This window comes from Heliangelus exortis, chromosome 2, assembly GCF_036169615.1.
Source record: "Heliangelus exortis chromosome 2, bHelExo1.hap1, whole genome shotgun sequence".
NCBI classification, from domain to species: domain Eukaryota; kingdom Metazoa; phylum Chordata; class Aves; order Apodiformes; family Trochilidae; genus Heliangelus; species Heliangelus exortis.
The window spans coordinates 34,359,077-34,380,384 of NC_092423.1; the positions used below are offsets into that span (position 1 = coordinate 34,359,077).

Consider the following 21,308-nt stretch of genomic DNA (forward strand, 5'->3'; position numbering starts at 1 on the left):
CCCCGCCCGGGCCCGGCCCCCGCGCCCGCCAATGGGCGTCCCGGGGCGGGTCTGGGCCCGGCATCCCGGCGCGGCTCAATGGGGCGGCGGGGAAGCTGGGTCCAGGTGCGCGATGGCTCTGGGGCGGGAGCGAGGGGATGGGGACGCTGGGGGTGGGGGGGCAGCCCCGGGGGTGCGCGGAGCTGCAGGCGGGGGCGCGGGCACGGCAAGGCCGGGGACCGGCTGGGGGGTGGGGAGGGGTGTGTGGGAACTGTCCTTGGGGCAGGGGCATCGTCTGAAACACCTCCTCCCCCTTATTCCCCCCCCTATGAGAGTGCCCAAAATAACTCGGGGGGGGGGGGGGGACACCTAAAAAAAGAAGTGTATTAAAGGGAATCCTGAAAAGAGCCCTTAATAAAATCCTGGAAAATCAGATTTAAAATAAAATCATAAAAGGAAATGGTAACTCCTAAGGAGGGGGAAAAAAACAGCCTTAAAAATGGCCCTAAGGCCTGTTCGATGGGGGGGGTAGGAGAGGAAAGGGAGCACTGCAGAGCCCTTGGCAGGGCCCTTGGAAGCCCTGGGTGCTGCAGGCCCCGGGGGGGCTCCCCGGAGGGAGCTCCAGGCCCAGGGGAGCATGAGGTGCCGGCAGGTCCCTCAGCCCCCTCTGCTCACACTCCTCTGGTGTACGGGGCCGTACAGGGCCTCACAGGTGCCCCAGCATTCCGGTGCCTCCCCCCGTCCCTCCTCGGTAGCTGCAGAGGTGGGTTTGCAGGAGCAGGTAAGGGCCCTGGTGCTGAGGAGGCTTCTGTCCCCTGCTCTGGCTCCCAGCAGTGTCCCCAGTGTGGTGCTGTGGTTGGGTCAGGCCCTGGCATGGGAATGGGAATGGGAATGGTGATCAGGCATTCCCCTGCAGGGTGACCTTTCTGCTTTTCAGTGCCTGCTTCGCAGAGCACCCGGGCTTCTGAAGCCTTACCTGGTTAAACTGGAATTGAAGCAGGACAACGCCAGCCCCTCCTGATCCTAAAAAGGTACTGGTCTGCTCGCTGTGGCAAACTGTTCCAATATGAGGGTTAGGGCCTGCCACCCTGCCATGGCTCACTGGCAGCAGGGGCTGCCCTGGCTTCTGGAATCCTCCTGCTAAAACCAACCCTGAAAACAGACTGAGTACCCTGTTCTTGTGCTTGGTTTCCTGTGCTTCTGCCTTTAACACTCTTATTTTCTAGCTTGTAATTTGTAAAAGCTAAAAAATCTTTCTGTATGTAAAATAAAAGGGAGGGATCCACTGTTTTGTTGCATTTCCAGAAGCCATCTCGATACCACTGGATACCATCAGGCCTGCAGCAAAAAACACGGAGCCCAATAAATCTTGCAGTGTAGACACAGGCCAGCAGACACAGCTCCTGCTCCAGTGGCTTTATACACTTCAGCTCTTGCAAACAGTCCCGTCCCCCCCCCAACCCAACAGGACAAGGGCTGCAGGCAAGCATCAGCACCGATGGCAGCAGCCTAAAACCTTAAAAAATGGTGTGGGAGGAAACTCTAGTCCTAAAAATACCAGTGACTGGTGAGCGTCTGGGAGGGAGCTGTGCCTCTGTGTCACCCGCTGCTTCTCATTTTGCCTCTCACCATTCGGGGGCTTTGCTTCTGTCTGGTGCTGAGCTCTGCCACCCCTCCGGGCTGACAAACTCCTGTGTCTGCACAGGGCTCACCAGTTGACTCTGCCCTACTGGGAAAGATGGGGAAAGGCTACAAGGTCGTGGTTTGTGGAATGGCCTCAGTGGGAAAGACTGCGATTTTGGAACAGCTTCTCTATGGAAAACATACTGTTGGTGAGATATTTTTACTTTTTTTTTTTTTTTTTTTTTTTTTTTGGGGGGGGTGGGGGGGTGGGGGTGTGGCTGTCTATTTTTCCAGAATCTTGTTCTGAGTGTCCCCCAGAAAGCAGTAACTCTGAACTGCACTGAGGCGAAGAAATTAATGTAGTTACTCTGTATCTCAAGGCAGTTCTTGAAAATTGTAGTCCCTTTCTTACTGATTTTTAAAAAAGGCTTGGAGAAGAACACTTTCCCTGATGTTCCCAGTTAAAAAATACATTAATGTTTGAAAAGAAACAAACACAGAAAGTAGGTGATGCTCACTTCCAATTTACATAATATCTCCTGAAAGATGCTGTAGGTGCCTGAAAAATAAATAGATACCACATGATGAGCAGAGAGACTGTTTGGACTTTTCTTCCATCTTCTTAAAGCTTCATATTGGTTGGTTTTGGTTAATATTTAATCAAAGCACTGATGAAAAAACCAGCTCTGCTTCAGGTCCCACATTCTGTGCTGAGCTTCAAGAACTAAGCTTGTTGGCTCTCAGAGAAATTCTCCTGTGGAAAATGGACTTGAGAGAGGAGCATGGGATGTTTGAGACTTGCTGTGCACAAAAGAAAGGGAATGAAGGCAAAGCCAGCTCGTTTTCCTCTTTTTCCACATGACAACTTTGGGAGCAAGGACAATGATCAGCAGGTTGTTGAATTATTCCTGCCTCAGCCAGAAACAAGAGGTGGCACCAGGGGTGAATCTCAGGGTTTTGAAAAAAGATGTCTAGTCCATTTGTACCTTTTCCTTAGGCTGGTAAATTAAATGCTGGGGTTTGTGATTGGATAGAAACCAGGATGCCTGGAGCTGGGCTTTGCAGGCACTGTGCCTTTAAAATGTGTGGATGGGAGGAATTTGCTGGCAAAGCGTGATACAGGACTGCGTGCTAATGCCCTTGTTTAAAAGGAGGATTTCCTCTAACATTGCAGCAGCATCTGTTTCCAGCATCCTACCAAGCCCTGTGCACGTAGCTCTGTGTAGCTTTCAGCATGAAGGCTGCAAAACCTGCAGGCTGGAAGTTTTCCTCCTCGCTACCCACCTGCCTCTCCGCTGTGCCTGGTGATTGTCAGAGACACCCGGGCAGCATGAGCTGGGCCACGTTGCTTAAATCTTATTGCCTTGCATTACTTCCTGCCCTGAACTCCTATTAGCAACCCAGGCAGGAAGGATATTTGGGTGTTGCTGATCAGAGGAGCTATTTATGGAACCAGCCATGTACATGATTATACAACATCACGGATACTGGCTGACATAACCAAAGGGAGGCCTCATGCCCAGGGTTTAGCTGCAGGTGTCCCTCTGTTGCTCCTGAACTCCATTCCAGCTCAGCTTTTGTGCTATGCAGTCTTTCCCCCTCTTCTCTCAAAAAGACCAGTTTTCCTTTCTTTCAGCTTTGCTCTCATGTTTTGAAGTTATCAGTGAGGGAGGGAGCAGCTGACAGTGTGTGTGGGGGGAGGTGTACATGAGCAAGGGAAGAAAGCAGTCTCACATTTTTCATGATTTTCATGGAATTGTAGAAGAGCCCAGGTTGGAAAGGATTTTTAAAGGTCATCTAGTCCAATCCCCTTGCAGTGAGCAAGGGCATCTTCAACTCGATCAGTTTTTTCAGACCCCCATCCAATCAGACCTTCAATAAATCTGGGGATGGTGCATCTACCACCTCTCTGGGCAACCTGTTCCAGCGTTTCACCACCCTCATTGTAAAAAAATTCTGCTTCATAGCTAGTTCACCATTATTCCTTGTCCTATTGAAACAGTAAAATCTTAGTTTCAAGGCATTTGAAGAAAGAGAGCAGGCAGAAGGCAGAAAAGTTCAGAGCAGACTAAGGAGAGGGCTTGTACGGAGCCACTGTAGCTCCAAGGGATGAGCAACCACAGCCTAGTGCTTTTGCTATCACCCGTGTGTCAAACAGGCACAGTTTGGGAGGTGGACTCATATGTTGGTGTTTCTGGCAGTGTCACTGAAAGGCCACCATCCCACCTGCCTCTCCCTCAGCTCACAGGCAGAGGATGCCTGGAGTATAATGGAAACAGTTCCCAGAGGATCTTTAGCTACTGCTCCAATCTGTGTTGATTTAACCCTCAAACTGTGCAGGTAGGACACTGCTGTGAGGGTCTCCCTGGGCAAGGACAGAGTTTGAAGACTGGTGGGTCTGTGATTGCTCCTCAGCTGAGTGGCTTTAAACTGCACAGACCTGCTGCTGATGCTACCACTGCAGGGGTGGCTCCTCCATGCTTAAAACGTGATTACTGAACCATAGTCCTCCTTTATCTAAAGCTTGTGAGCTCCAAAAAGCTGACATGTACATCTTGGTCGCTGGCCTTTTTGGCAGGAAACAAAAAGGACAAGTGTGTTTGCTGAAAGCCCTTCTGTTCAAAGCCAACTAGCAGGGCAGCTCACCAGGTATGGCAACACGGGCACAAGCTGTTTCAAAACCTGTGCCTCCTGACTGACATTAGGAGCAACTCTGTGGCTGGTCCTAGGGCTGGGGAGCTGCAGGGAGGACTCCTGAGCCCGTGCACAGCGTCCTTCCTTTCCTGACAGCACCCACATCCTCCTCCTGGTGACAAGAGGCATGCTCAAACTTGGTTGCAAGCTCAGAGTGCAAGGTCTGGAGCCATCCTCCAAGATGTCCCAGCCACAGACATGGGTGTCTCCTTCTGGCTGTAAATCAGCTATGAGTCTATGTCAGGGCTCGTTTGCCTCCTGTTGATTTTCCTGTAAAAAGGAGTGGTGGCACAGCAGCTATCAGGGAAGGGATTAGTGTCCTTGGAGGTTTCATGCTGCTATTTAAAGCCCTTGGCTTTGAGCCTATTGCCCCTGGCTGTGTGCTTGGTGATAGTACTGTAAACCCAGTTGGCTGTTTCTTTTCCTAGAAAAATGTGCACCTTCAGCCCTCCCTGGCTTGTCGTGGTCGAAGTCCCTAAGTGCTGCCGTTGCTTACATGGTCAGCAGCCAGCACTCTTGCAAAGGAACTAAGATTGCTTAAGGTCAAAGAGGAAAAAGAACTCAGGAGGCAGGAATACCCCCCCCCCAGAATGGATATCTGTGTTGTAGGAGCATGTGAACGACAGTGTATGGGATTGGGCTTTGTGTGAGGCTTCAAGACTGGGAGGGGGCTGTGTGCCTTGGGCCCTAAGATGAGAAAGGAGAGAGCAAAAAGATGAGAGGCTCTGACAGCACTGTAAGGTAACATACGTATTGCATGGCAGCCTCTGGCTAAACTGATACAAGGAATCAGACAAAGCCTGAAAGGTGGTGTCTGAAATGAGTATAGATTTAGCTTTGACTCTTGTAGGGACTATATTGCCATAGGTCAGGCCAAACAGTCGTTAAGGTTTGCACATATATATACGTGGTTGCCTGATACCTGGGATGATCTCTCTTTTATGGATTCAATATTGTGTTTGTCCAAATCCTCCACCTGCTCTTGCACTCCTAAGGAAGACGGCTGAATCTTTTCTCATTGGTCATGAAATGAGACCTTAACTGGTAGCAGAAGTTTGATCCCACTAAATACCTGTGGTACCTGGCAGTGCTTGGCCAGACTTCTTGAAAGGGCTAATGGGAGAGTTGCTTGCTTAACTTTGGCACAGGATGTGTCTGTAAAGGGGCTAGGTATTTTTCCTTGAACAGTGTTCCTGCTCAGTGATGGTGCAGAATGGAGTCTCCCTCTAAAATATCTCCAGTCCTTCAAACTATGGTAAAGCTTATCAGTTCAACAGGAGGAGGTGAGGACTCATCCTGCAGAAAACTCAGCTTTCTTTATCTCTGCCTCCTAGCTGTGTAAATAGCTGGTATGGTCAGGTTATTTATAAGCAGTTACTTCAAATCATCTTCCTAGCTGGGAATGTAAACACTATATATTACTGTGGTAGAACCCATAATGAGAGAACTTGCCTCGCTTGGTCTTAGCTGGGAGGGATTTGGGTTTTGGCTGTGATGGCTCCAATGATGCAGAGGCTAATTAACCGAATTGTGCATTCCTAGATCTTTGTTTCTTAAATAAAAACTACCCCTTGATGGATTTGTAGTCAGCTTTGCATTTAATAAATAGATGAAAATGTAGCTCTCCAGCTCTTCTCCAAGACAGGGATCCTCTGACACACTGTCATTTGAGAGCTAAGCAAGGCCTACTATTCCACAGTTTACAAAAAAAAAAAAAAAAAAAAAAAAGGGAATAGCAGGCTTTAGGAACTCTGTGATAAGTTCCTGCTGGAAAGAGGGAAAGAGTAATTACATAGGACATATTCAAAAGTACTTGGGAAGACACAAAATTTGTGCTTCATTTGTGTTCAAGAGTCACTTGGGAACTTCTGAAATGCCATCCATCTTGAAATGTTTGGGTTTTTTTTTTTTGGTGTTTGCAATATCTCTGCCTTGTCTGGTCTGAGTGTGGAGTATTCATTAGTATATTGAGCCTTTTCTTTTCCTCACTGGGAAACCACCAGGGGTTGAAACACCACCCAATTTATGACTGAGACTTCCTCTAGCAGTTCCTCTGTGGCAGCAGTGGGCAACATAGATGAAGAGCTTTCTGCCTCTCCCAAGGCTTGCACTGGCTGTGGAGGTCCTGGAGCATGGCATCAGCCTCCTGTCTATTCCTCCTTTCCCTTCCTAACTTTTTCTCATTTCTAGCTTCCTAAGAAACCGCAGGATTGTTTATTGTCATCTTAATTCCCCTTTCCTTTGCTCCATGGCTTCTGAACCTGAAAGCTAGCTCCATCTACTCTGTTTATCTGTGTTGCAGCAGTAGATATCTCAAAATATGTTTCTGTACATTTAGAAAAACTGGTAGCAGGAGAGAGATAAGGCCCACGATAATGCTCTCCCCCAAGCAAAACCTACTCAAGCTACCAGCAGTCTGCAGGGCAACTCCCAGCACAAGCTACCCTTGATCCCCCAGGCAGCAAAGGTGGGAAGATGCCTGGGGATGGCAGTGAAGGAAAGGGGATCCTTGTGACAGGGAGGTTGGGATGGTGCAGACACCTTCCTAGGACACTGGGCTTTCCTGAGTAGTTCTGCAGCTCGTGCCACAACTTGCCCAACACAAATTTGGATGGAGACTGGGAAAGTGGGTGAAGGGGGTGGTGCTGACAAGAAGTGTCAGTATCATTGCCAGGGAGATGTGGTTAGCACACAGTCTGGGCTTTGGAAGCAGAGCCCAGAATAAGGTGACACAGATATGTCTGAAAGTTACCTGGTTTTGCTTAGGGATCCACTTGAACACACTCCCTCTCCCAATGTACACAGGTGAAATTTCACCTCTGGAATCGGATACTGACGCATAAATTCCAGTTCCTTCCAAAGTGCCCCCTCCTGTTTCACATCAAAATTTGTTGCTGTGTTCTGCTGACTTAAATCCCGGATCTTAATTTTTCCTCTTCGTTTTCAAGTAGGATGTTAAAAGACGTAATTTTCACAGCTACTTTTAATGCCATCAGGAAGAAACTGTCATAGGAAGATGTGGGTCTATTAAAGACTGTTGAGTTATAGTGTGGCATTTAGATGTTGAAACCCTGTACAAGATTATTCATTCACTGCTTTCTAAAAAGAAAACTTAGGTACTTCTGGTGCATTCCTTCTTGCCAAAGTAGTATTTACTGATGCTAGGTATTTCCTTGACCTGTCTGTACAGTGCAGTGGGGCAGAGCAAAACAAAAACACAGTGCTGTGTTCAGAAAGGACTCATTTCATCTACTTCAGTCTTTAAAAATGCCCTTGTAACACATTCTCCAACCACACAAAATGTGTTTGTGCTTCCTCTTAGCCTTTGTTTTGTCCTTCTGCTCTTAGTTTTGCTCCTCCACGTTAGCATGGCTATATTTGGAAGCGAGATAAATTAATTTGTTGCAAACCTAATAACAGTTTGATCTATAAAGACTGCAGGGAGAGGCAAAAAGAACAGCTTGTGCCACTTTCCTGCATAGGAATGCCGCATACATCATGGGAAACCATCAGCGTGGGTGGAATGCTTTAGCTTGTTGTCAGTGTGAAGTATTTTGAACAGTGTCATTGAATTTAGCAAAATCCTTATTTTCACAGGCCAGATAATCCCTCGTGTTTTCTTAAACAATGCACTAATATGGTCCCTTTTTGGCAGACAAAGAGAATAATGCAGGACTCGTTATTGCAGCCCTGCTACAGCAAATGATTTGTGTGTATAGGAGTGCAGTGGAGGCAATATGTGGATTGCAGAGGGTTTATATGAATACTTAAAACTGACTCTGAAAGTGGCCCAGCAACACCATACATAGTTTGTTGCAACCTGAAGCCTTATTGCACCTGCATCCAAGGGGAACACAAAGCTAAGGTGATATATGTGTTTTCAGGCTTGGCTTGAAAAAATCTTTAAGTAGTTCAAAGTAAGCTGCCTTGAATTGCCTCACACCTACCATGGGGAGAGGAAGGCAGGAGAGCCAGTATTCAGTTAGTTACCATGGAGCAGGTGATATATAGATGAAAGCTTGTTACCTTGTGCATGCTCTTATCTTGCAGTAAATGAGCCTTCTCCTCCAATTTGCAAATATGAGTCATTTCAAATCCCTAAGGGATGGAAAAAGCTTACTGTGTATTTGAGTAAATATAGCATGCAACTTTGCTTGCATGCAAACATCCTCTTCCCTTTCTGGCTTGATTTCACTTGTTGGTTAGTTGTACCACCAGTACACATTCATTTCAGAATTATTCCTTTGGCTTTTACTTCAGCCATACGATCCAGCTCAGTATGAAGCAAAGAAGTAGACTCAAGATGTTAGTACTTGACTATCTGGCATTCCTTGGCTGTTCTTCCAAGAGGGTATGTTTGGGCAGGCCTGTTTGCAGCATGTTAGGCACAGAACGGATAACCTGGGTGGTTGGGGTTTTGGGAACCTGGGGAAAGAGCTGGATATCTTATCCTGTCCTGGGTGTGTGTGTTGTATAGATTAATTTTACAGACAGAATAATGTGCTTATATATTAGATGGCTGCATTTATGTGGTGTCACTATTGTATGTAGCTGGTGTGGTGATTTATGAATACAGCCATTCACGGAGATGTCAAGCAAAGTCAAGTCCAGGTTGAGTCACTCTGGAAAACTGAAAGCTATTATGGGGTAAAATTCTGCTGTGCTGCAAGTTATTTTTATCGTGGTGCTGTACTTACACCAGTTGAACTTGCCTACTTATTTTAAAACAGGCTTAGAAGAGGGTGCCACAATGGAAGATGTCTATTTGGCATCCGTGGAGACAGACCGAGGTGTGAAGGAGCAGTTACGGCTTTATGACACCAGGGGTCTGCAGGAGGGAGTAGAATTGCCAAAACACTATTTCTCTGTGGCTGATGGCTTCGTTCTGGTGTACGCTGTGACCAGCCTCGAAGCTTTCCAAAGAGTCGAACTGCTCAAAAAGGAGATCGACGTCTTTAGAGACAAAAAAGAGGTAACTGCATGGTGCCTTATCTGCTTGCCTTATCGGTGTATCAGTGATAGGAAGTTAAGGTTGGAAAGCATGTATTTTGTTTCTGTAAAACTCTCATACAAAAGAAAACGATCCTACCCACAGCCTTGGGCAATCTAGCATAAGGAAACGTTCTCATGCTGGGGGAGCCTAATTCACATGCCACGCAGGTCATGCAAAAGAATGTGGTTTTTCTTCTCCTCCTTAATTCCTCTAATACAACTAAAATTCAGTTAGCTGAATGCACCAGTCAGGACACTTATGACTAATAAAACATATGGTCTGCAGCAGTGCAGTTCATATGTTTTTTTTAGATATTGTACACGGGAAGTCAAGTGCATAGAAAAATATAAGGAAGGGCATTATCTTTGTTTGTTTTGTATTCATGTACTTGATGGCTCACAAACTAACGTAATTGACAATGGGTCTCCCAGACATTAGTCAATTGGCAAAGCGGCTTTAATGTATTTTAACAACCATATTGAATCAATTCAATTGTGTGAAATGACTGCTCTATTTTCCCTTAGAAAGCAGCTAGTGTTTTCAGCTGACAGTGTTCCAGCTTAGCTAAACAAATATAACTTGCATGTGGCATTACCATTATGGCTTTTCTTACAGTATCTTTATGTTCTCAAGTAGTTTTCCCTGTTAAATGGCTTTACCCTACAGCTTTCCAAATGTCTGTTTTATGCTGTTAAAAAAAATATGTATAAAAGCGCATGAAGAATTAATTGGATAATGGTAGGGAGAGACTTCCCAAAAATGTAACTTACTTAGTACTGACAGCACAGGGTGGTGGAGGAAGGCAGGCTTCAAGTTTGACAGCAGCCAAACGTGCAGTCACAGGAGAGGTATGTTAGCTGGTAGGGCTGGTATAAGCTGCAGACTATCACATGCATCAGGGATCTGGGAGTCACTCATAACTCCCCTGCAGGGCAAGTAAAGGTGGACGAGCAGGAAATTTTTCCCAGGCGCCGTGTTTTGTGAGGGCCCTGATTTGTTACTCCACATCATGTTGTAATGTGGAAGGGAAGTCATGGCCACAACAGGATCTGCATCCCTCTCTCTGTGTTACCTGCTAAAACTCTTGTTGCATGCAGGTATTTTAGAAATCAGCCCACTTCTTTGTCCTCTGGAAGAGCTCAAAGTTGTGATTTTGACTGTGGATAAAAAGAGTTGAAAGAGCAGTGCCCACAATAAGCTGGATAGTTTTCCTCCTCTGATTTCTAGTGCATGTAAAATATGCTTTCAGGTGTGTAGAAGTTGTGATCAAGAGTCCCTTAAGGTAGCATCAGGAGCCTTAAAGTTTGAGCTCTGCTAGAATGCATCCTTAGTTGAATTATTTGTATCCAGTCATGGTGCTTCTGACCTGGCAGAACTTCACCTTGCTGAGTGACACAGTCCCCTGTTGTGTGGCAGGTGACAGAGTGCACTGATGGCTGGTTCCTTGCCTCTGCTGGCCGTAGGGGATCTCCAGCACGCACCTTAAAGCCTGGCCAAATTTTATACTCAATAGAGGATGTGTTCTCTCACAGTGACAGAACTTAACCATAGGTAAAATTCAGTTGAAGCATGTGATAAATATACATGAAGATTGTAGCTTCTTTCAAAGCCTCTTCAGAGGGTAAAAAACATTTTTCCAGGCACCATCGATGGGCTGCTATGGAAAAGAAAGGAAGCTTCAAACCTCACAGGAATAAGACAAACATCTCTAGCTGGAAAGAAACAGAGGACGTCCTGGAGTTAGCCTGATGAACAGGAAAGAGCAAGCAGATGTGGTCACAGCAAAACCCCCAAATCATCAGCATGAGAGGACTTTGTCACTTGATCTTTGTCAAACCACTAGTGTAGAGATGAGACCAGAGTTTGACCAAGGACCTTGAACTATAAATATAGGCTTGTTTTCCCCTGAAAGCTGATGCTGATAAAACATTTTTAGAAAATGGTTAACTTAAAATAAGCAGGAGCAGTAACTTTAAGTGGCCAGTACTCTCTTCAGCACTTCATAGAACTGAATTACCAGGCAGGCTGCTGAGCTCAGCCACACTGTACTGTCACAGTGACACAGAAGTCACTTGATTGATCCTTACAATTTAGGATCTGACTTGGTACAGCTGGTCTGCTCTGGGTGCTAACTGGCTGCTCTTGAAACTACTTTCAAGAGGATGGTGCTGATGCTTATCCGACCTTTTCAATGACATATGACTGTCTACTTAGGTCCCTCCAGTGGCTTACTGTGCACGTAGGAGCAAGCAGCTGAGCTGGGACAGGGGCTTAACAGGTTCAACTTGTCCAGCAGCCTGCCAGGGCTGCAAGGAAGGGTCAGCTTCAGTTATATTGCACGCTGGGACTTCAGAAAAAAGAAACTGGGCAAAATCCAGAGCTGTGAGGTCCAGGCTTTCCCTGCTGCCATGCATTTTTTTCACCTCTCAAGCATCCGATGCTCTGACCTATTCAGATGTCATGCTCTTATCATTTGTCTAGGGCAGATCAATTGCCAAGTGAATGCAGAATAGGGGATATTTAACTTTGGCTGTCTCAGGTATTGTTTTCCTTTAAGCAGAGGGGGAGCAGGGAGAGAAAGGGAAGTTCTGCGTATCCTGTGATTAAAATCAGCTTCCAGCTCACAAGTAGATGAGGCTAAATCATATCTCAGACCCTGATCTTCCATACTACAGGCAGCTTACCTTGTGCCACTGCTAAGGTATAGAAGAGGTCTGAATTGTTTTGCTACTTACTTCCCTGCTGTTTAAAATCACTGTGAGTGGTGGATGCTTAATTTTTTAATTTTTTTTTTTTTTTTTTTTTAAGAAAGCTCACTCTTTCCTTTTGTTTGTAGGTAGCAGTTATTGTCTTGGGAAACAAAACTGACCTCCTGGACCAAAGGCAAGTGGATTCAGAAGCAGCACAGCAATGGGCAAGGGCTGAGAAAGTGAGACTGTGGGAAGTGACTGTGACAGATCGGAAAACACTGCTTGAGCCCTTCACCTACTTAGCTAGCAAACTCTCCCAGTCCCAGAACAAATCAACATTTCCCTTGCCTGGAAGGAAGAACAAAGGGAATAACTGTGATAACTAAGCTACTTTAGCATTGTCTGCTGCTGCCGGGTCACAGCCTAAGTCCTTTCTGTGCCATTTGCTTCTCACAATTTCACTTAAAGCAATAATCTCATTCAGCAATAAAATCAGCAAGCTTATGGCCGAGAGGTATCCTTCCTTCTCATGGACCTGACTTGAAAAAGTCACTGGTAGTAAAAGCCTTAAAAAGCACATAATGAGAGGAGTTATCTTGCAACAAAGGCTACGGAGGAGGGAGGGACAAGCAGACATCTCTCTAGCGGGGGCTTTGACTGTGTTTACACAGCCATGTTGAGGTACAAATCAGCAAGCTTACCATTAAGCAATTCCCCTGCAAATCTATAGCCTCTAGTCAGAAATAGTACTAGCTGCAGTAAAGGATTCAATTTTGAGAAAGGATATATCTGAATTGGCAACAGTCCTTAAACAGGGTCACAGGGTCCTTAAACAGGGTCGCTTTTTTGATGTTGCAAGAGGTTGAGGTCAGCGTGTTGTTGCAGGAGAAGGGTTTGGAGCAGGAAGAACAATTACCAGTAGATTTATCTGCTGAGGTTCTGCTAGTGTCTGGAAGAAAAAACCAAAACAAAAGAACCAAATCTTGTGGGAGGTACTCTTAACAGATCTATCCTGACAAGAAAGTTGTCAGCAAAGTCTGGCAAAGTAGTGCTTTCCGCTCAGGAATTTATTGGCACAAACCAGAAAAACTCATTAATTTAACTGCGACCTGAAGGACAACATAGCTGTATGTGGTTTAGTTCCAGCATGTCCAGTACAAACCAGTCACATTCGCATAGGTGATAATTTTACTGAGAGATTATACAGAGCAATTTTGTATGCAGGAGGTACTGCCTGGGCTCTGCGTTGCGTAATACTCCTACCCAGCCGTTCTGCCAAGCTGCAGTAATCCACCCTCAGTACAGCTACAGGATAGAGAACAACTGGTACAAAGTGTTGTACTCCTTTGTGAGGGGGGCCTAGGGCTGCTAGGAGGCTGCCTTTTGGGAACAGCCCCACAGCAAATGCCCAGAAACACCTGTACAAATGGCCTTGGTCTTAATAATACACGGCATGTTGTCCAGCAGCAGGAGCACAGCTGTACGTGTACCCTCCACACTGGTAAACCTGTGCTGCAGGAATCTGCTGTCCTAGGTCAGCTTTTCAGTAAGCTAAACAAAATTATTTATAGAGGGACAGAACGAACAACTGTTCCCAGGGAGAGTGGCCAGCTTTTGGCCTCTAAAAACCTGTTATGCTATATTAGCTTTTCCTTTTATTTCAAGACAAAAGTGGGGAAAGGGAGTGAACTGAAGTACCCAGATCCTTAATCTTCCACTAAATTATTGTTGTTTTGATCAAATATTGAAAACTTTACTGTGAATTAGAAAAATCACGAGCAAAATTGCTCTGTCATATCATACCTGCTAAACTGTGTGTGCTTAATGATCACAATTATGCTGTCTGCTTATAGGGTTGCTCTTCCTGAATAATGACAAATAAAGTCTGTCAGCATTAATAATGTCAGAGCAGCAGTACAATTCACTAAAAATTAAGCAGGTATTCCTACCCTTATAATGAAGGTAGATGAAACTGTTTATGTGCTTTGCTCAATGTAGTTTGGATTGCTGTGGTCAAAGTGCAAGATAAGAGTGCAATTATGAATGAGCAAGCTCTTGTAATACCCTGCTAGAAACATACAATTGTTTCCATTGCAACACTGCAGCTGAGTAAGCACTATAGCACGACATCCCCCAGCCTGGCTTGTAATAGTCATTGTCCCCAGTGATGCTGCAGAGCAACACTCCCTCCTCACTCATTTCCTACCAAACACACGTGCACTCAAAGACTTCTCCCTACCCAGCAGATTCCACATCTGCCTGCCTGCTTGGAAGCAGGGGGGACGTCAGTACAGCAGCAATTCACCCCCTTGCTGTAACCTCTCACCAAGGAATTAAGGTTATGTCCCTTCTCTTCAGCTCTGCAGAACCTTTTTTCTAGGAGGGACTTGATTTAGCTTTGGGTCAACCAAAATAAGCAAAGACCTCTGCTAATCGCATGGTGTCACTGACGCTTGTGCCAAGGGGGTTGCAGGTTGACGAGTCAGAATTAACTTAAAATATGTGGAGATGGAAGGAATGGAGACAACTGGTTCCTGTCCAGTTCTGCACTCTGCATACTCTGTGCCAATTGCACTGCCAAAACTGATGTCACCTGCAGGATTCCAGAGCTGTGTCTTGTGAGATCAGCTTGCTCACTTGTTTTCCTGGGCACTCAGGACTCAACAATGTTTTAAGAAAGGCAAGAGGAAAAGGGATCTTGTGAGAATGACTGAGGCCGTTTTCCCAAACAAATTACATAAAGGCAAAAATGTTACCTTTGATTTGGTTAATTTTTTAGAAAAGAGTTTAGACAATTTTTGGCATTTGCACGTAAAAAACCCCTCCCACTGTTTTATTTCATAAGCTTATTCTGATGCTTTTCTAACGCTCACATCAACTGTCTTTTCTAAGTATCACTATTTTATTGACATGTGATGGAAAATGTAGTGTCTCCTCTATGAACAATATGCACGTAGTGGATATGCACGTATTTCATCAAAATGAAAACTTATTGTAGTGCAGTTATATATGGGGTTACTGAGTACAGAGTATAATGAAGTAGCTAAAGGTCAGAACACGTATTTTGTTCTGACTATTCCACTGCCTCAAAACCTGTCCTAGGTCACGGGGATCACTTACCTACTGCAGAGCTAGACAGTCCCTTCACAAGATAATACAGAAAAATTATTAGAAAAAAAAAGAAAAATATTAGTAAACTGCACCACCTTTCTCTGGTCCCCTTCTATCCTGCAGAGTAAACACTGCAAAACAGTCACTAAAAATCAGCTCCCTCCCCCCTGCCAGCTAAAACAATTTGGCATGCCCTGACAGCATGAAGCAAGGAGATGACAAAAACCTACTGAGATGAAGCCATTTACCTCCTCACTCAGCAGAGGGGAGGAGGAAGGGCTTACCAGAGATGCTCCTGGTGTGATTTAGCTGTATGCCAATAATTTTCCTGGGGTGAGCCAAACAGCTGAGTGAGTTCATACACCAAAACAATATGTTGTCTCAAAAGAGGGCAGCTTAGCAGCTGAGGCTAATGTACTACTGCCCACAATAACCCAGCAAAAGAAGGGTACCTCTAATTAAGAATACTTTAGAGCAAGTAGGATTTGATCTATATATAGATAGGAAGAGAAACATATAAGTCAAATATATACATAATTTATTTTAAAGTACAAAAATAATTCTGAGGGGATAGATGACCACAGAGCACTTGGAAGAATGTCGGAAGGTGAAGTGCTTGCTGTGTGAAAATCAATCTGTACTTCCGGCCTTTACCTTAAGGGAGTGGTCAAAAATGCCACATCCACAACTAACTATCCTGTTGCTACACACTTCAGCTGAAACACCATGTCTCTAGGAGATAATCTTTGTAGGTAGTTAAAGGATCTACAGATTAAGTCTCTTTTACTGTCCTTTAAGGTGTCTTCTGCTAGCTTACCAAGACACGAATCCTTCTCCTCTTCCAACAGGGAATACACCACTGCAACAGAAAACCATGAAGATATTCTTTTCTTCCTTTTACCTCCTACCTGTTTCCCTTCCAGATCTCTTACACTTATGCAGTAGTACTTTCAAATAATGTGCCAGTCCTGGAAAAACTGATGTGAAAACTTAATCTAAAAAAACCTGTGGCAGGTTTTCTCCCCATGGGCCGTGCCAACCTGTGCAACTACTTTACTTACAAAGTAAAAAGTTGCAAAAGTCTTGACTGTCATTCATTGTAGCTTGTCTAGTGATGTCTTCCCAAAATAGAAGTAGTTGATGTACTCACCTGCATATCTCCCTTGTCCTTCTTGTCCATACTGTAACTCTTAAAGCATACTGGGAGACACTGTTCTGGCAAAATGACAAAGCAAGGCACAAGGCAGAAATCTTTTCTTCCTTTTTTTTTTTTTTTTTTTTTTTTTTTTTTAAACATCTTTTTATTAGCACAGTAACAAATGCAGACTTAAGTAGCCCACAACATACAACCAATCCACTGAGTGACTCCTATTCCACGCCTTACAGTTAAACAGCTTAAGGTATTTCACTACAGGTTACCATAAGTCCTGATTAAACCCTTTATTCTTTTCACAGAGATAGATTGGCTTATAAAATAATACATTAACTACTTCTCATTTCGTATACGAGGCCATATAGCCACCTCTCTGTATCACAGGTCATGAGATGACAGTCTTTAAAAAGGATTTGTTAAATACCAATGTGCCCTCCATAGGGGAAAACAATCCCGACATCTTTTTACAAAAAAACCCCAAGAAACCCAATGCAGAACAAAATAAATCCCCTAAACAAAAAACAAAACCAAAAGCAAAAACAGTGTGTAGAGTCTTGAAAGGACTTTTACATAAATGTCAACATATGCACCTGTACAAAATTAAGCTGTTTTTATCTTTTACATATTGCAAGCAAACTGAAAACCAAAGAAGTCTAAGAAGTTTACATTCTTCTCGGTACTATATGTGAGCTAATATTGCTGAACTAATTACAGTCTTAAAAGATGCTATTCCCAATCCTAGCTGTCTACTGTAGCAAGATACCTTAAGTTACAACAACAAAATCTTAAGAAATAAAAGACTGAATAAAATCTGTTATAGAAATACCCTACTCTTTACCAGCACCCTCCCTCCCCCCACCCCTTCAAAATCATAAGCAGCTCTTTCCATCACAGACAAATAATGTAAGAGTTTGACAAAGATCCAACTTATGTAGCGTATCTTTTGGTCCATTGTCTGGCCATTCTGTCATGCTCTGCTCTGTTAGTCATATACTGAGTGGCAATGCTTCCAACCAGGGGATCAGCTGAAAAGAAAAGAAAACACTTATTTCAGACAAGTTACTGAATAAAAACTTAAAGCTGAAGTCTGAATTTAATATAAGGGAATCACACGGGTAAGGTACATTGCAACAGTCTAAATATACCAAATTGATGGTCTGTATCTTCATTGATTTGTTTTTGTGGTGACATAGTAATCTATTACTTAATAAAGAGCGAAATGCCAATCATGTTTTAAGGATAATAGACAACAATCAAATAGTCATAACTTTGCATCACTGGAGACTTTCATCGATCGATGCATTTCAGATTTTTTTTTTTAGGCCTTCTAAGATTTCCTGGGACACACTCATTGTTAACAGTACTTGTATCAGTAGAAATCTACCTTCTGGGAGAGATCAGATCTCTAGGAGAGCTTTTATTTTCCCAAGAGGTTTATTTTTATTACACATAATATAGTGTGAAATCTGGTGTTTCATCGTTAAGACACATACAGAAATACTATCTGTACAATCAGCTTTGGAAACCAAGACATAGTCCTCTTAACCAGACTGGAAAACAGGTGGGTTAGGGAAGCAGCGAGGACTACTTGTGGCATAGTTGGTCACCGGTTTTAAATGGATGACGGGAAGTCAAAGGCTAATCCCCTTGCCTTCAGAACTGCGTGTGGTGCTTCTACCTCCATTCCTGAATTACTCTTTGCTGGTCTGTAGGACTCAAGTGTTTAACCCTTACCCAAAACCAGAGTTGGTCTGGAAGGGGAAGGAGATTCATGTGCAGGATTGATGCTTTCCTCGTGGGTCAGCCCGAGGAGTGGTGAACAGCAGGCAGGTAGGGTGTATCACCTCCACCACCTCCAGTCCCTCCCTCTCCAGCTGCCCTGGAGAGGGAAACATGCCATGCTGGAGAGGCTGGAGCCGTGCTGCACAAAGCCAGCAGGATAAGTAAGATGAAGGCCAAAATGGTGCAGGTACCAGGGTGGGGTGCAAGGTTGCAGGCGGCTCGTGTGGCTGCACAGGGGGCTTACCCGGGTTGCAGTCTGTGAGGAGGGAGCAGATGGAGAGGAGAACTTTAGAAATGGTTAACGCTGGGCTCCAGTTGTCTTTTAAAATGTCCAGGCAGATGACGCCTTGGCTGTTAATGTTACAGTGGTAGATTCTTGTCCGAAACGTTACCTGCAAGAAACAGCTGTCAGCGGGCTTGCTGGGCTACCACACGCGACGTGGCAATGCTACAGCCACGGGAGAGGCAGTAAGGAGGGAAGGGAGAGGAAAAGGGCCCACGCAGGGTTGCGGAGAAGAGGGCGCGGAGGCCGGACCTTAGGACGTGGCTCAGGGGGTTGGCAGAGCCGGGGCCGTCAGGCCAGGGCCCGATCCGGGGCCGGGCAGGGCCGAGCAGGCTCCTCGGGCCGCCGCCGCCCTCTGGCGGCCCGTGCCGGGACCACAGCCTTCCCCCCGCCTCTGGGCCGGGCCTGGAGGGGCCCGTCCGACCCGCTTCGCCCCGCAGAGAACTGCCGGGGCTTCTCCGGAGGTCCCCGGCACCCCCACCTCGGCCGACCGCAGCCATTCCTCTGCGGTAATTCCGGGGTAAAATCACAGAAACGGCCCGGGTACATCTTCAATGCTGGAGGCAAATCGAGAGAGCCCGGTGTTAAAGCTGCCTGGGGCTTTAACATCAGCTTTTTTTTTTTTCCCACACGGGTACCAAGGACTTTTAAAATTCCCCAGATAGGCCAAGGCACTTGGAATCGTAGCTTCCATGTGCAAAGGAGTTGGTTGGATTTTATTGTTTTAAAGTTTGGGAGATGTGACTGAGCCAAGCAGCTTGCCACAGAAGTTACCGCTAACAGGAAACAAAAGAACCAGGAGCCATTTCCAGGAGAATGCGTGACCTGCAGAAAGCCCTTACTGACTCACGGGGTCAAGAGTGACAACAAATTTGGTGGAACTCACAGGAATTAGGATTATCTGCATGAATAAAGGTTGGTGGGTTCATGCCCTAAATCCTCAGAATTTGTCAGCTGTCCACACCCACAAATTTTATTCTCTGTTTATAGGCCACAGGGGTATTTGCAGAACACGCTCGGTAAGCGTGCGGTGCGACAAGAACACGGGAGTGCTTTCTCTCGACGTCAGACTAGCCCACGCATAAAACTTGCAAGCCAACCCCTCATTTTTCCTCCTGATGCAAAAATTTTGCAACCCTTCCACTCGGCAGGCTCAGGGAGAAGGCGGGGGGTGGGGTGACACAGCAAAACCCCAGTGCCTGGTATGTCCCCGTGCATGGCATCCTTCTGTGTTTCCAAGAACGCTCCCGTTGCACAGAGCACACAGGGTCTATTTTCAGATTTGCAAAAGGAGTTGCCTGTCACACAGGAGACACCCACACTGCATGCTTGGGGAGACTTTCTGCTTTGTTCCTTGATGAGATGCTTGGATTTCAGGTTAAAATGGAAAGCAGACAAACAACCAAAAAAACCCCAAAGCCCTACACTTTCACACATTATTGGTGGGAAGAGCAAAATGTATCCCCACCCCACACCTTCTGCAATAAGCTGCAACTCCAAAACCGAGAGAGCCCTTGCTGCTTTCTACCTCAGGAACTTTAAAGGCATGGCAGGTAGGAAAACAAAACGACCTTTGTTTCCCAGATCATTTAATCTTCAGAGAAAAGCAGCAATGACTCCCTACAGTCATGTGTAAGTCCACGTGCAGCAGCCTGGGCAGAGGGCGGCTCTGACTCTGTGGTACCTGCCTCAACCTATACTGTTTAGGGCAAAACAGAAGTTTGTGGCATTAGCAGATGCTGGCAATAGCACTGCCTTGGGTTCCCTGGCAGCCCTCAGCCCAGCCCCACTGCTTGCTCAGTATTTCTCTATTTGACCTGCAGCTTTGGTCTCCTTCCAAGAAGGCTTCTAAATGTAGGTGAGGTAATAATTTTAACAGATTAAACACTTCCAGAAGAGGAAGCATGGAGTGTTTCCAAGTTGATACAATGAGGATCAAATTAACAGAGAGGTCAAGAGTTCTAATTTGTAAAGACAAAGTTTTTAATCCTGGTTCTGAGCACAAAAGCAAAATACTCTGTAGGCAGTCTCTTGGTCCAGTTGACTAATAACTGATAACAAAGCATGAATCCTGTTTGCCTTTCTGAATAAGACTGAATTTTTAGTTATTATTCATGAAGGAAGGGAAAGAGAAAAAAAAAATCCCATATATCATCCTGGTTTCTTAAGAAACCTTAAAATATAATCCCTAACGTAAAGCAGTTTTCTCCAGTTAGAGGACCTCTACGTAACCAAAGCACTGTGTGAAAAATCTCATTTTGTTTTCAGTTAAGCATCAAGTCAGAACTCGGGTGGTCAGAACTTTGAAAAACTGAGTTACTTAGAAGGTATTCAGGGTCAAGAGAACAGCATGTGGAATAGTAGAAAAATATAGTGTAACTGAACAATTCTTTGGAAATGTCCCACCTGAGATTACGTTAATGTAATAACTACACAGAGTTGACCACAGCTTTTGAAAAGACATAAAAGAATCTAATCTCAGCCTTACCCTGAAGTGATAGCCAAGGTTAATTTATACAAGCAGCAAAATGGGAGGGGGGGAAGGAAGTGGTTAGAGGTTATTAATACAAATGATCAAAGCACACACCAGGTCAACACAAACTACTGTTTTCACCTCAATAAATTAAATGTAACCCAACTATAATGTACCTCTTGGGAAAATGTCCATTGTAACAATGCAAAAGAATAGCAAGCATCTTGAGGACTGAGTACCAAACTCTTACATTCTAATTATACTTGTTTATTGGCTTCTCCTGAATCCAGGCCCACCCAGCATGTGCCTGACACAATTGCTGTCTGAAACAAAGGCAAAACCAGAACACCACACAGAATGAGAAAACATAAAAGCGGAGAATGGATTAACACTAACGTCTTCAGAGTGTTTGACAAAATGCTCAAGAAATGTAAAAAGAACTCCATTATACATATTTAGGACAGCAGGGAGAGTATCTGTCCCTGTATCAGATTTCTCCCACTGAAGTTCCTTTTACTGTGCAATGC

The 21,308-nt window shown here is 45.0% G+C and overlaps 2 protein-coding genes across 8 annotated transcripts in view; one reads left to right on the top strand and one right to left on the bottom strand.

Moving 5' to 3' along the window:
- Positions 1–3: 3 nt before the first annotated feature.
- NKIRAS1 (NFKB inhibitor interacting Ras like 1) lies at positions 4–12,483 on the top strand. Its single transcript, XM_071735502.1, has 5 exons — positions 4–105; positions 917–1,010; positions 1,685–1,811; positions 9,027–9,268; positions 12,126–12,483. Exons 3-5 carry the CDS (start codon positions 1,718–1,720, stop codon positions 12,363–12,365), a joined length of 576 nt encoding a protein of 191 aa, XP_071591603.1. The 5' UTR covers positions 4–105; positions 917–1,010; positions 1,685–1,717; the 3' UTR covers positions 12,366–12,483.
- Positions 12,484–16,342: 3,859 nt separating this feature from the next.
- The window catches only part of UBE2E1 (ubiquitin conjugating enzyme E2 E1), a 44,892-nt gene continuing 39,926 nt past the window's right edge, over positions 16,343–21,308 (bottom strand). For 4 of the 7 annotated variants that reach the window (XM_071735497.1, XM_071735499.1, XM_071735501.1 and 1 more), the window contains 2 exons: positions 18,270–18,417; positions 16,343–17,268 (listed from right to left, as the gene is read on the bottom strand). In XM_071735497.1, coding sequence (XP_071591598.1) covers positions 17,171–17,268; positions 18,270–18,417 — 246 coding nt within the window. In that variant the 3' untranslated portion in view covers positions 16,343–17,170. Of the gene's footprint in view, positions 17,269–17,977; positions 18,165–18,269; positions 18,418–21,308 lie in introns of all 7 variants that reach the window. The other 3 variants (XM_071735498.1, XM_071735494.1, XM_071735495.1) reach the window with 3 other exon arrangements.